Source organism: Lissotriton vulgaris, chromosome 5 (assembly GCF_964263255.1).
Source record: "Lissotriton vulgaris chromosome 5, aLisVul1.2, whole genome shotgun sequence".
Taxonomy (NCBI): domain Eukaryota; kingdom Metazoa; phylum Chordata; class Amphibia; order Caudata; family Salamandridae; genus Lissotriton; species Lissotriton vulgaris.
In genome coordinates this window covers 1,231,892,842-1,231,907,181 of record NC_141693.1, presented here as the reverse complement: position 1 = coordinate 1,231,907,181, position 14,340 = coordinate 1,231,892,842, and the positions used below count along the sequence as shown (strand labels likewise).

General features: G+C 48.6%; 1 protein-coding gene across 2 annotated transcripts in view; it reads left to right on the top strand.

Annotated features, from left to right (window-relative positions):
* KDM5B (lysine demethylase 5B) overlaps positions 1 to 14,340 on the top strand; it is an 856,576-nt gene that overhangs the window by 326,649 nt on the left and 515,587 nt on the right. For both annotated transcript variants that reach the window (XM_086923073.1, XM_086923072.1), the window contains one exon: positions 10,422 to 10,580. In XM_086923073.1, the coding sequence (XP_086779199.1) occupies positions 10,422 to 10,580 (159 nt within the window). The remainder of the gene's footprint in view (positions 1 to 10,421; positions 10,581 to 14,340) is intronic.

The following is a 14,340-nucleotide window of genomic DNA, read 5'->3' as shown; positions in this document are numbered from 1 at the left end:
GTCCAGCATCTCCCAGAGGAATATAAAAAGCGGGGTATGAATTAGTCCATGAAGAGAAGCGAATTACCAGTAATTCCATCAAATGTGCACTAGACTCCTCTGAAACTGCTGCTAGAGGCTTAAAAGTACGCATTCTCGTACGTAGACTGGCTTGACTTTGTGTCTCCAACAGGTGGTCCCTAAGCTCCCTTTTGACGAGGAGCACTTTTTTGGCCCTACCGGCCTGTCCCCACCTCGAACCTGCTCCAGGGAAATCCCGGTGTGTCTTGCAGGCAGCAACCTTGAGAAAACCGGACGACCTGCCTGCCTTTAATCCCATTGATTGTCTCCCGTGAACACTGGATTTGTTCAAACAGACTCCAGCTCCAAGGATTCACAAGTTTGCACCACTCTGCACCCGACTGCCACGTCCTGAGTTCAAGTGGCCGAACACCAAAAGGAGGCGATCCTGACCCGAGATCTGGTGACCCCTGACTGCCTCAAGCCTCCAGCCGACGCCTGCAATTTCAAACCGGAAGGTCCCACCAACCGCGACCAGGAGCTGGTAAGAACATCCGACCTTAAAAGGCACCCCTTCACCCAATGCCCCACAGCCTTGGGTGGCCCAACCAACTGTGCCTAACCAACCCCCAAGATCCCAACTTACCTCTCCAAGTGGTGGTCGCACCCAGACCTTTGTTCCCAAGCCTGCAGTGCTTTTGCAAACTAGAGACTCCTCATTGAAAGCTACAGGGCTTCCAACACCAAAACCTCACTCTGCACCCGGCCGCCCCAGTGCCGCTGATGGTGCATCTTTTGTGCTGGCCTAAACCTCCATTTCCCTGAGCTTAAGTCCAGGAGCTTTACTCCCACAACCCAGTGACAATCTAATCAGCAGCCACCAACCGGAGGCCCCCTATCCCGATTGGATAACATTGGGCCTCAGCACTCTGCACCCGGCCACCCTAGTGCTGCTGAGGGTGTAACCAGAAGGCATCCTTGAACCTGGGGGACCCCTAAGTCCAACCCCAGAATTCCAACTCCCACAACAAAGTACTTACCTGCTAACCGATAACAGTGTGGAGTTGGAAAACCTAAGAAATCCTTTAAAACTGTAACTAAATATCCAAAACGCTTTAACGTACTTGTTTAAGGAAATGTCCCAGTGCAGTATCCAGGTATACTGCACTGTGTAAGAAAAGTAATCTGAAAAGTAACTTGCATGATCTTTTAAAAATAATCCTATAGAAAGTATATTTACAGTAGTCTGAAAAGCCTTGCATTACCAGTAACACTACTGTATTCAAAGTACATTTACAATTTCAATCCAAACTGTGTTACAACTACATTACTGTTAAAAAGTATTTATTGCTTACCTGTCCCAGACTTGCTTGGTTAATAATAATAATAATAAAACCATTTCTTAAGCGCCTGGTTACACCTATGACGGTGTGTCCCCGCGCTGAAAACTACTGCTCTCAGATGAAGCTAAAACCAAGTTACACTAAAATCCTAGATTATATCAGAAAGCTATTTACTTGGGAAAGAGAAGAGTTTTTAGATTTTGTCTGAATCTTGTTTCGGAGGGCTCCATCCGAAGATTCAAGGGGAGGCTGTTCCAGTGTTTGCTAGCCAAGAAACGGAAGGAGTTACCTCCCATTCTGGATCTGTGAACTCGGGGGAGTTTGAATAACATCACTCCAGCAGATCTAAGATTTCGGATAGGACGATGGATGATAAGGAGTTTTTGCAAGTAGTATGGACCTTTTCCCTGGGCAATACGGTGGGCCATGCATAATGCCTTAAATTTGATACGCTCCACAATGGGGAGCCAGTGAAGTTTACGCAATGCCGTGGAACCGGATGCCCTACGTGGAAGGTTCAATACCAAGCGGGCGGCAGCATTTTGGACACACTGAAGTTGTTGAATGCCTTTTTTGCTCAGGCCAAGGAGAAGGGCGTTGCCGTAGTCCAGGTGTGGCGTGACTAGGGCGTGAATAAGTTTCTTCCTGGCACCAAAGGGGAGCAGGTCGAGAACTTTGCGGAGGGTTTTTAATATTCCAAAGCATTTTCCAGTGATTTTGCTAATTTGTTGCTTGAAGGAAAGCTCCGCATCAATCATTATTCCCAGGTTTCTGACAACCTCTGCTGAGCGGGGGATTGGCCCTAATTCCGTCGGCCACCAGTCCTGCGACCAGGTAGAGAGAGACTTACCGACCACTAGCAGTTCGGTTTTTTCGCCATTTAGGCGAAGGCAGTTGTTGTTCATCCACCCAGCCACTGCTCTCATACAATTGGAAAAATTAATGGCTTCCTCAGGCTGGTTATTAGCAAGCTGAATTATCAATTGGGTATCGTCAGCGTATGTGACGATATCCACACCATAGGATTCCACAATATGTGCTAAAGGCTCCATATAAATATTAAACAACGTGGGGCTCAGACTTGAGCCTTGTGGAACCCCATGCCTCAGCTTGCGGGGGGATGACTTATAGGGAGGGCAATGAACCTGAAAACTCCTATTTTCCAAGAAGGATCTTATCCATTCCAGAGCTGGTCCCTCTATTCCCATGTCTGAGAGGCGTGACAGCAGCGTTGAGTGCAGCACGGTATCGAATGCTGCACTAAGGTCTAGTAGCACCAACGCTGCTGTCTGCCCTCCGTCAACAAGTTGTCTCAGGCGTTCAGTGGAAAAGAGGACTGCAGATTCAGTAGAATAACCTGCTCTGAAACCTGACTGGGTTGGGTGGAGGCAAGAGTTCTCTTCGATGAATTGCATAAGTTGCCTATTCACCACCTTCTCCACAACTTTCCCACAGAAGGGGAGGAGGGATATGGGGCGGAGGTTTTGCAGTTGAGAAATATGAATGTTTGCTTTCTTTTTCAGGGGTATTACCTGTGCGGTTTTCCAAGCCTCCAGCACATGGCACTCCTGGAAAGAGAGAGCGATAAGCTGTTCAATCTGCTCAATCATGCCATCAAGGGCTCCCGTGCATCGACTAGGGGAGATTACATCCAGAGGGGATCCAGAGTGTATTTCTCTCACAGTCCGAAGCAGGTCAGATCTCTTAGGGACTGAGAAGCTTGTCAACAGGGGCTTGGTATCGGGAACCTTTCTCACTATTGAGTGATGGTCATGTGGGCTGTCTGTGAAAGTAGCGTGTATTAAGTCTACTTTTTTCACAAAAAAATCAGCAATCTCATCACATAGCTCATTCGAGTATGTGTCTAGAGCCTCAAGTCTGGTGGGCACCGTGAGTTCTTTATATATAGAAAAAAGTTCCTTAGTGGGATTTTTTGCATTTTCAATACGTTCTTTAAAATGCACACCTTTAGCTGCTCTAATAAGTTTATGATAGATTTTTAATTCATTTTTATATTTTAATTTGTCCTCTGGATCATAGTTTTTCCTCCATCCTCGTTCAATATTTTTACATTTGGCCTTAGCTTCCTTAAGTTCTTTGGAGAACCAGGGGGCCGTTTGAGTCTTTCTAACAGGGGGTTTAAATGTCCACGGTGCTACTGTGTCCAGAGCCCTGGACATCCATTTTTCATAGTCTTCCCATGCCTTAACCAGGGTATCGTTGGTGGGGGGAGGTTCTCTCCCAAGGGCAGATTTAAACTTTTCTTCTGTAAAGTTCTTCCAATCTCTGCGTTTCACAGGTTTAGAGTTGGGCACATTAGAATTAATCTTACTGCCATCCTGTAGAACAGTTAGCACCTCAAAGGGGATGACAAAGTGATCAGACCATGTGATCTGCAACGGAGTATTCATTTTGAGGTCTTCCCAGTTAGCAAACACAGGGTCTAAAAGATGGCCTAGTTGATGGGATGGAGATCGTGACTGCAGTGTTAGTGACAGTGAATTCAGAGCCTCTATCACGGCCTGTGCCTCTCTGCATTTAAGATCTTCAAAATGAAAATTAAGGTCTCCCAGAATGAGAAATTTCTTATGTCGGAGTGCATGTTGCGTTATAAGTTCTATCAGCTGAGTGGCAAATTGTGAAGATTTACCTGGAGGTCTATATACTAAAAGTCCATTGATGTTACTTTTGGGACTAATCTTTATTCTAGAAAATAAAATGACTAAAACAATATTTTTATACAAAAACAATTGGTTTGAATTTCTTTGTGTGTGAATTCATTTACAGACTGAGTGTGTACAACAAATGCTTAACACGGTCCTCTGATAAAGCCTTACTGCTCGACCACACTAGAGTGAGGTGCTATCTACTTTACCTCTGCCTACCTTTTGGGTTCCACTGGACTCTGTGCACACTATACCTCACTTTGGTATTGTATATACAGAGCCAGCTTCCTACACACATTCCTCAAACAGATTAGGTTACTTACCCTGTAAGCATCTGTTCTTGGCATGTAGTGCTACAGATTCACATGCGTTTACCCTCCTCCCCGGGCACCTATGTAGGTCACAGTTTACTTTTCTAGTTTACCTTAATTCACATTACTTGCATGGACATCAAATTACTGATACTTACTCAAAATCCATTCTCAACCACCTGCGGCAAAACAATTTAACCATGGAGTCCATGCCTTTTGCATGATCACCCAAAAGAGGAGTCACACAGACATGTGATTCAAAACATCTTACAATCATCCGAGCCCAACACTAGATGGCAAACTTGTGAGAAGCATGTACATTTACAGTACTACATGCCAAGATGCATACAGGGTAAGAAACCTAATCCATTCCTAGCATGTGTTGGCTGCAGATACACATACTATGCATAATCCTGACATCTAGTGTTGGGCCCAGACTCTGCATGTTTTTCCCTGAGGAAATGTAATGATCTGTCTTGCGTCATTTCTCCTCTCCCCTGAGGTATTGCGCATGTTCAACGGCCCCTTTGGCAACGTTTTTTCCGCCTTCGGGTTGGGATGGATGGCTTAGGAGCTCTGAAGCATTCAATGCCCACGCGGCCTACATTTAAAAGACTCGATCGGAGATCCAGTAAACGATCCCCACGGATCCTAAGCACGAGAACCGATTACCAGGCACCCAGTATAAACACACGCCTGCCGAGAATGACCGTCTCCGAGTGATGAAGACAAAGAAATACCTCTTCCGAAGGTGCCCTTGATGCTGGGCCAAAGACGCAGCCCTCGATGCTGGGCCAAAGACGCACACTGACACACAGGAAGTGTGTAATTTGTGTATCTCCAGAGCACAAAGAAGACTAGCGTGCGCCATGCCCATTGTTCTAAAACAAAAAGACACTATGGCACCTGTAGGGTTCAACACCTGGCACACACCATGGAACTGGCGGTCGAAGCAAAGTTCTTGCACAACAGTGACCTGGAGAGCGAGGCAAGTGCTCCGGTAAGAAGTGGGCTGGTCCTCGCCAGCCACCACTATGTCACTTCCGATTCATCCTCTGGGGATGTATAAGCTCTTGTGCAGGTCGAGTGGCCCACATCGCTGATCATTATCCCTGTATCTGGGCCATGGACCAAGATGACGCTACATACCATGAGTACGGATGACCCCTTTGTAAAGATCATCTTGCACTCCCCTCCACCACCCCGCCATAGTGCGTCGTAGCCCTCCGGCTCAGGCCGACACTATGAGCACGCCTCTGAGCCAAGTAGGGACGAGTAAGTTCTCCATCCCTATCTGGCAACAGCACTGGGCCGGCACCACAGCACAAGTCTGCACCAACTGAGCCATGGGCACCGAAGCATAAGTCGCACCATCAGACACATCAGCACTGAAGGATTAACCCCTTCGCTGTGGCCGCGATTTCCCTGGTGTGATGTAAACAGCACGAACAGGGGCGGGCCGTGACGAACCCCAGCCGTCATCAGCACACGAGCACCGTAGTGCATGACGGCTGGGGTTCGTCATGAGCATGGAAGGGGTTAAGAGCCGGCTGCTCTGCCCCCCCCGCCCCCAACCCCTCCCACCTCTGACCCCCCACCCCCCACCACCTCCCACGCCCCCACCACCTCCCACCCCCCACCACCACCACCACCACCACCACTACCACCACCACCACCCTCCTCTCACCACCACCGCCACCAACACTCTCCTCAAGAAAATCTTTGGATCTGAAGAAACGCCTGTGCTGGAGAGCCTCTGAATTGAATCCGGGCCCATTTACAAGGACTGAAAGAAATACATGGACACTTCTGGTCAGGAGAAGAGTCTCATATCTGGGGTACCAAATCTACACCGTTTCGGAGGACACCCCACCGGCTCCACACACACATCAAGAGAAGAACAAGGGATTGTCTTTGAAGGACTGTAAGAATTCATGCAGGAAGAACAAAGAAAATGTCAAGAGACTGGCTCAGGAACAATCCTTGCCACTGCCTCCACCAAACATGGTGGCACAAGAGCTCAGGGCCTCGAACCGAATGACTTTCAGTCCCCCAGAGGCACCACCAACACACTTTCCCTCTCTACAAGAGGAGGAAGAGGGAGAGATACAGAACACAGATTCGCAAGGAACACAGGACACCCGCCATGATATGGTCCTGCATGACCCACACATGGAGCAGCCAGTACCTACCAAGGTGTCCCCATCAGATGAGACATCCTCATACCACTGTGTCATCCAAAGAGGGGCGGAGTACCACAAGCTCCACATGCACGCGACAGAGGAGCCAACTGACATCCTTGTGGAAACACTTTCAAACACAGAGCGCACAATTCAATATCTGCCAATGACTGGATCTGTCCTCAACACTTCCAAAGCGATCTTCAAGGACCTAGTCAAATCCAGGGTCCTAACTCCTTGCATAGAGAAGAAATACAGGCCTTCTCCAACTGACCCTATTTACATACGGGGACATCCCCCAGCCGACTCCTTTGTCACCACAGCCATTAAGAGAGCTGCATCACAAGCCACTGGAGAGGTGCCTCCTTCAGACAAAAAGTAAACCAATTGATGCAGCAGGCAAAGAGTAGCAGCAGGGTACGCAAACAACTGGAACATCGCCAATTCAATTGGCCTATGCTGCCAATACACTAGGATGAGATGCAAGACCTGATGCAACATCTCCCAGATGAATACAAAAAAACGAGGTTCAGACCTGGTAAATTAAGGGAGGCAGCTATAAAATGCAACAATCAAATGTGCATTAGACGGACCGGGCACTGCTGCAAGGGGCATCAATACATCATTCATGTTTTGTAGATAAGCATAGCTACGCATATCCAGGTTCAAACCAGATGTGCAGCAGTACAGTCAACGTACCAATCAATAGGGAAAACCTCTTTGGGCCTGCTGTGGACACACAGCTAAAGAAAATGAAGGACACTGACACAGGCAAATCCATGGGTGCCTTACAGACACCACCTCAAACCAGCTTTATGAAATCCTTGACGTGAGCCATTTGATATCGGAATCCACTTCGATATGTTTTTGACTGTGAAGCTATAATATACCTGTGCCTTTTTTGATGTATGCAATTGTCATATTAGGGAGATTAGACCAAGTGGTATTCCTCAGTCGACTAGTTTATTTCAAAGGTGATCCTTGTCCGTGGTATCGAAGGCTGTTCAGAAGTCAACAAAGCATGTGCAGATCCTTGAATTAAGCTCTGTCTTCCGAACTATAGGCTAAAATGTGAAAATAGTCTACCATTAAATGACTCTTTCAAACCACCTTGCTATGGGGGTATCACATTTTCCTTTAAACTGCATTCCTGCAAATGAAATAAGACTTTTTGCAAAGTCTTCAAGCATAGTTTTTATTCAAAGAAGTCTTTCTAGTGATGAGGTAGGGTATTCTACCCGTAGTTAGCATTATGCATGGGCATCAGCTCCATTGTTAGATTGTTTTTCTTCGCCTTTTCTTGTACCGAAGCTTAATCTTCTCCTATCCTGTGATATGAAAAAAAGGTGGTTGCAGTAAACCAAGCAAATTCTCACTTTTATGGCACAGTGTTATTGTTTGCTTTTTTAGTCTCGCAGCGTACATAACTTGTAAGTGTTTGTTTCTTAAGCAGTCTTATAGTATATTTAAATACTTCTGCAAAACATGCCTGTAGAAAAGTACTCCTTTTTGACATGGTCACCCTGACTTTTTGCCTGGTAAATGATGGGATTTCGACTAAAGTGCACTGGGTTCCTGTTGACCAGGTCCGCAGTGCTAGATCTCTTTCCTAAAACTGTACAATTGTTCTTCCATTGGGTACCTAGGGCCTGAGGTTCTAAAGAGGGTCCCCCAAGGGCTGCAGCAAGAATAGTACCACCCTAAGGGACCCCTCACCAAACTCATGCTGGACTGATAATCCCAGACTGTGTGTTTTGGTGCAGACAAAAGTGAAAACATGACTTGACACACATCCCTGTGTGCCAGGCACCCCTAACACTGCATGTAGTTGTATGCCACCCTGCAGCTGGCCTTGCATACATAAGGCAGAGTGCTTGGTATTGCTTGTGAGGGCATACCTGTGAGCAGATCATGCCACTGTGCTGGTCAATTCCATTACTATCAGTGCAAGTGAACAGGGAAGCCATTTTAGAACATGTGCTGGACAATGGTGAAAACGAGATCCCCAGCTACATGATGGCTTCACTGAAAATAGGGATGCTTGGTATCAAAGATCACGTATTGGTAAACCCACACTGATTCCAGTGTTGGATTTACCAATACATGCACATAGAGGGAACCTTAGAGATACCCCTGAAACCTACCTGCCTCTGGTGTGCTCACTGACTGTATTCTGCCAGCCTACCACCTGAGACACTGTTCTGACCTCCTAGGGTGACAGCCTTCTGCTCTTAAGAGACCCAGGACAAAAGCCTGTCCTTGAAGAGTGTGTCACACCCCCTCCCACAGGATGACCTGCTGATAAGCCTTCCTAGGCCAGCAAGCTTCAAAGAGCTGCCTCCTTTGAAATACAAATCTGGCTCCCCTCACAGCAGAGGAAGCCGACACCCTTTGTCCAGAGCCCATTTGCCACCTGGACAGATGGAAACAAATGCCAGTCAGATAGGCATACAACCTCCAGCCCCCCCCCCCCCCTTTCCCCCCCCCCCCCCCCCCCCCCCAAGGCTGGCTAAGCTGAGGTGGACACAACGTTTCAGAAGTAGACATCTTTGTGATGGCATACTTAAGGATTCTGGGACAGAGGTAGGGCTACTTCCCACAGGAAGTGGTCATATAGGAGACGTAGTGCCACCAAGGTTCAGTAGCCCATTGGTTACTACCCTACACTCCCCTAACATCCCTAATTTCAGTATTTTGGGGAACTCCTGGCACAGAACAACAGTTTCTGCCATCCTGAAAGATGAAGCAGGATGTGAAAAGTCTCATGCTGCAAGAACTGAAGACCCAGCAACTGACTTGGCGCCAACCCTTCCGGTCTGACTACTGACTTAGACAATTACGCCAAACTCTGACTTGTCCTGCAGCTGCTGAGTCACCAAAACCCGGACACTTGCCAGCACTTCACCCAGGAACGAAGACTTCCTGAGAAGTAGGCGACTTGCTTCTCTGCAAGCCTGCAGGCATCCAAAGACCCTGGTGAGGACCTTGTGAAAGCAAATCCCGATGCCTGAAGACACCACTACACCCATTGCTTTAAGCCAGAGTTGAAGTGGGCCAACAGTGTCATCGTGGTCCCCCAGTTCTGCAGAACAGAGTCCACTGTGTTTTCGCCCCCGGTGAACTCTCTGATGTCGCCTGCAGCCTCTGAACATAGGCCCCCATCTACCGTGACTGCTCCCAGTAAGAAAAACCCAGACGCCTAAAGACACCTCTGCACCCATCGCCCCTGGGTCATGTAGAAGAGAACCAAAGGCGACCCTAGTGCCGCTGGTGGTGGTCTGCTGGTGCTGCCCTGAACCTTGCCCACCACTCACCTTAACCTCTGGAGATTAGTCCTGTAAGTCGCTGTACAATACCTGTAGGTAGCATTGACTTGTTCTCCCATAGGATAACATTGCAGCTTCCAGAAATTGCACTGTTGACTTTTTGAACTGAAAATAATTTATTTTTAAAAACACTTACCTGAACAATTTGCTTCTGGTGCCTAAACATATATAAAGATACGTGTTATTTTTCATAAATTGGTGTAGATCTCCTTATTGAGTAGTGTCTCATTTACGGACTATTGTGTGTATTTTAGATGTCTTGCACTCCTCTGTGATAAACCTAAGGCTGCTCGACCACACTGCCCCCTAGAAGAGCCCCTTGTGATTGACATACGAAGCCCTGTCCACTTATATTGTGTAAAGCGTTCAGGACTTCCCTTGTATCTCACTTTGATGTATCATATAAAGAACCAGCTTCCTACAATGCTGAATGTGATCATTACCAAAAGGTTGGAAGTTGTGGACTGCAGTTCTTCAACAAAGCATTAACCAATATTCCATGCTTTCCCCAAGAACGTCGGTACTATGTTAAATCCATTAGTTTAGGCTGATCTTTCACTCAGAATTTGTTTATGCTACTCCTTTTATTTCACAGATGGTTCCTACTGAGCTTGTGGAGAAAGAGTTCTGGCGGCTAGTTAGTACCATCGAAGAAGATGTCACTGTGGAATATGGCGCAGATATTGCTTCTAAGGAATTTGGCAGTGGCTTTCCTGTTCGTGAAGGGAAATTTAAAGTTAAACCCGAAGAAGAGGTAAGCTGTTTTTATTTTTAGGTTTTTATTTTTGAAAAAGTATACTGACTTTTTTACTATAAACTGACATGTGCACAGTTCAAAAGTCTTCTCCCTATGTGTCAGATTCCCCTTCAATGTTTTTGTGTTTTTCTGTTATCCGGGATCATGACTCGTCACTTTTTGAGTTTGCCGTGTTACAATATGAAGTTTAGTGTCCTACTTTAGAATAGTATCTTGACACAAACTATTAAAGTGTCTGATGCTTGTATTGCACACTGCTGGTAATGTTTGTGTGCTACGCTGTTACTGAGTATATGTGCTGGCCTTAAAGCCATTTAGCTAAGATGGACTTGATTTGCTTGATTCACACAAATTCTGAAATTCTAAAGAGTTATGAAGTGGGTAAACACAGTGATCGTTAATGATAGTATGACTGGAACTGCAGATGGAAGATTTTATAAACTGCACAATGTGTGTTGCATGTGATTGCTAGTACTTGACCTGATTGGTAGCCAGTGGAATCTACAAATATCAAACCGGCCGACATTCTAATCCGGGTGTAGGAAGCTGGCTCTGTATATATTGTACCAAAATGAGGTATAGTGTGCACAGAATCCAGTGGTACCCCAAAGGTAAGCAGAGGTAAAAGTAGATAGCACCATACTCTATATTTGTGGTAGTGTGGGCGAGCAGTATGGCTTTATCAGATTGCAGTGTTAATCATTTGTTGTACACACAATCCGAATGAGACACATTAGTGATAGATTCCTTACCGTAGAATATCCCCAGGTGTCAGACTGGATCCGTAAAGTTTTGCTAGCAGTACCCCTGCACGTCAGTAGGTGGCGTTGTGCGGCTCCACCTCAGTCACTGGTGTCGTATGCTCCTAGATGACGTCACAGAGACTACTTAGTCGCCACCCATGCGCGCTGATGTCAGTTCTTTCTTTTCCGCGCCAGCAAGCGCAGGTCCGGATAGAGCACGTAGCGTAGTCACTTTTTGACTACTCTTTTGTGTGTCTCCCCCTTCTTCTCCTGCTGCACGTAGGGATGCCTGGTTGTAAATCCTGTGGGGCCTACCGTCGTAATACGTCTGTGGCAGACCCTCATGATGTTTGCCTCTACTGCCTGGAGACCGACCACGACTCCCGGGACTGTCGAGCTATGGCCCCAAAGGCCTTGAAGGAGCGGCGCAGGAAACTGCTGGAGGCCCGGCACTCATCCAGGCGCCGCTCTGGGTCCAGGGACCGCTCGCGGGGCTGCAGTTCCTCGGGCTCCAAGTCTTCGCCTCGGATTCTGGTAAGCGACAACATAAAAAGAAGTCGAAGAAGAGTGCTCGCTCTACAACGTCCCCCCATTGGTCCTCTGATGCGGACGAGGGGGACAGGGGTTCTGCCCCTGCGGCTCCCTTGGAGACTGGGAATCCCGCGGTCTACCCATCTTATACGGGTCCGTCGGAGACTCCCGAACAGGTGCAAGAGTTTCTTGCCACCATGGACCGCCTTTTTTATGCCTCGGGCTCCCGCCGGCGCGCCTTAAGGGCCCGTGTCAAAATCCTGTTGGCCCGCCGGCGCCGCTGGCGGATCCAGCTTCGGCGCCACAGGATCCAACGCTGTTGGCTCCGGCCCCGGTGCCATGGGGTCCGGCGCTGCCGGCTCCGGCCCCAACGCCGCCCTTGGCTCTGCCACCTGCACCGCAGTGGGTGCAGTTTGTTCCGCCCTTGCCTTGGTTCCAGGACCATTTCGTCCATGTAAGAAAAGTGCCATTGTTATTGCATGGTATGCCCCCACTTTCTGCTGAATTGCTGATGTACTTTGACTGAGTGTGCCCTGGGCTCCTGAGAATCAGGTGCCCGGGGCCTAAACCTAAACCCAATTGGCATCTCTGGCCACATGTCAGTCCCTGGTAAATGGTACCCAGGGCACTATGACCAAAGAAGACACCTAAGGGCTGGAGCACTTATGGTGCCACCCTTAGGGACACTGTACCCTGACACACACATACACACATACACACACTAGCCTTGCAGGCTGAGTGTCTTGGTGTAGAACTAAACAGAGCGTCAACATGGCAAACATCCCTGTGTGCCATTCCCACAAACACACTTCCCTAGCATACCTCAGTCACCCCTCTAGCTGGGTGCACTATACCAGTGGTGAGGGCCTAGGTGCATGAGCCCTGTGCCCCTACAGTACCCAGGGTCATTCCTGGGCACTGTAAGTGCAGTGATACCATTAAGAGTATATGGTGCTGGGAGGTTGTCATTACGAACTCCACAGCACCATAATGGCTACACTGATGACTGAGAAGTTTGATATCCAACTTCTTCAGCACAGTAAACCAGCACTGATGCCAGTGTGGGATTTAATGCCAAATACACGACAGAGGGCATCTTAGAGATGCCCCCTGAAACCTAACCAACCTCCAGTGTTCAGACTGCGTGGTTACCAAGGTTGCCACCACCAGACATTTTTCTGCTCCCCTTGGTCGAGAGCTTGCCGCTCTCGGGGGCCTGAAACAATGCACATCCTGGGATGAGGTGCCACACCTCCTCCCCCAGGATGGGCAGGGGAAGTTTCAAAGGCATGACGCCTTTGTGAGCTTCTCCAGGCCACTTGCTGTACTCCGCAACTGGCCCCCACTGGTTCTGCACCCCACTTTGGCGGGAAGACAGGCAGGAAACCCAAAGTGAGGAAAGGGGGTGTGCCAGCCTCTGCCAATCACACCCCTCGAGTGGGAGAGGCGAGGTGAAGCCGGGCTACCGCTATCTTGAGGATGGGGAGCTCTACCCAATCGAAGCTAGGCCCCTGCCCCCTCCCAATGGAGAGTGGCAGGATAGGGGGTGTACTTACCCCAGGACAGGGAACCATTGGTCCCTGCCCTTGCCATACCTGTAACGCCTCTAAATTAAGTATTTAGGGGCACCCTGAACCTTCCTTCCGCGGATCCCGAATTTAAAACCAGAAAGAAGAACAAGAAGAAAGAAAGACCTACCGTGCAGCTGCTAACAAGAGGACGACACCAACTGACTTGGACCCAGCCCTACCGGCCTGTTGATCCTTGAACCTGCTCCTGCTAAAACCCCGCGTCTCCTGCGGACAGCATCCTCAAACCCTGGAGGACCTGCCTGCCTTACTCATCTAAAGACTTGGACTCCCATGAGCAGTGGTTCTGCTCAAACAGCAACAACCACTGGTGCCAGCCAGGAACCGCAAATCTAGCACACTCTGTTCCCGCCGAGCCCGGCCGTGCCCGAGTGGACAAAGACCACGAGGACATCCCCTGGAAACTGTGACCCGGAATCCAGTGCCCAAGGACCCTCCTCGACGATCCTGACGACGCCTTCAGCCTCACAACAAGGGACACCTCCAACCGCGACCAGCTGAGGGTAAGATTTCCCGAAGCCAAGACACCCCTGCACCCACAGCCCCCTTTGCCCAACTATTGGGTGCGTACCTATAGCCCAAGTGGTGGTCGCACCTAAAGAATCTCCGACCGAGCCTGCAGCCTTTGTTCAACTTACAAGTCTCCCGTTGAATAACAAAAGCGCCTTGCACCCAGCCGCCAGAGTGCCGCTGGAAGTGAAGTAACTACCCTACTCTACTCCCCACTTGCCCTGTGTAAGTCACCAGTAGTGCAACTCCCACAGCTGCGAGGTCTGCCTGCTAGCAGCCACCAACCGAAGGTCACCTATCCTCCATAGGATAACATTGGGCCTACTCACTCTGCACCCGGCTGCCCCAGTGCTGCTGAGGGTGTAACAACTGTACTTACCTGAT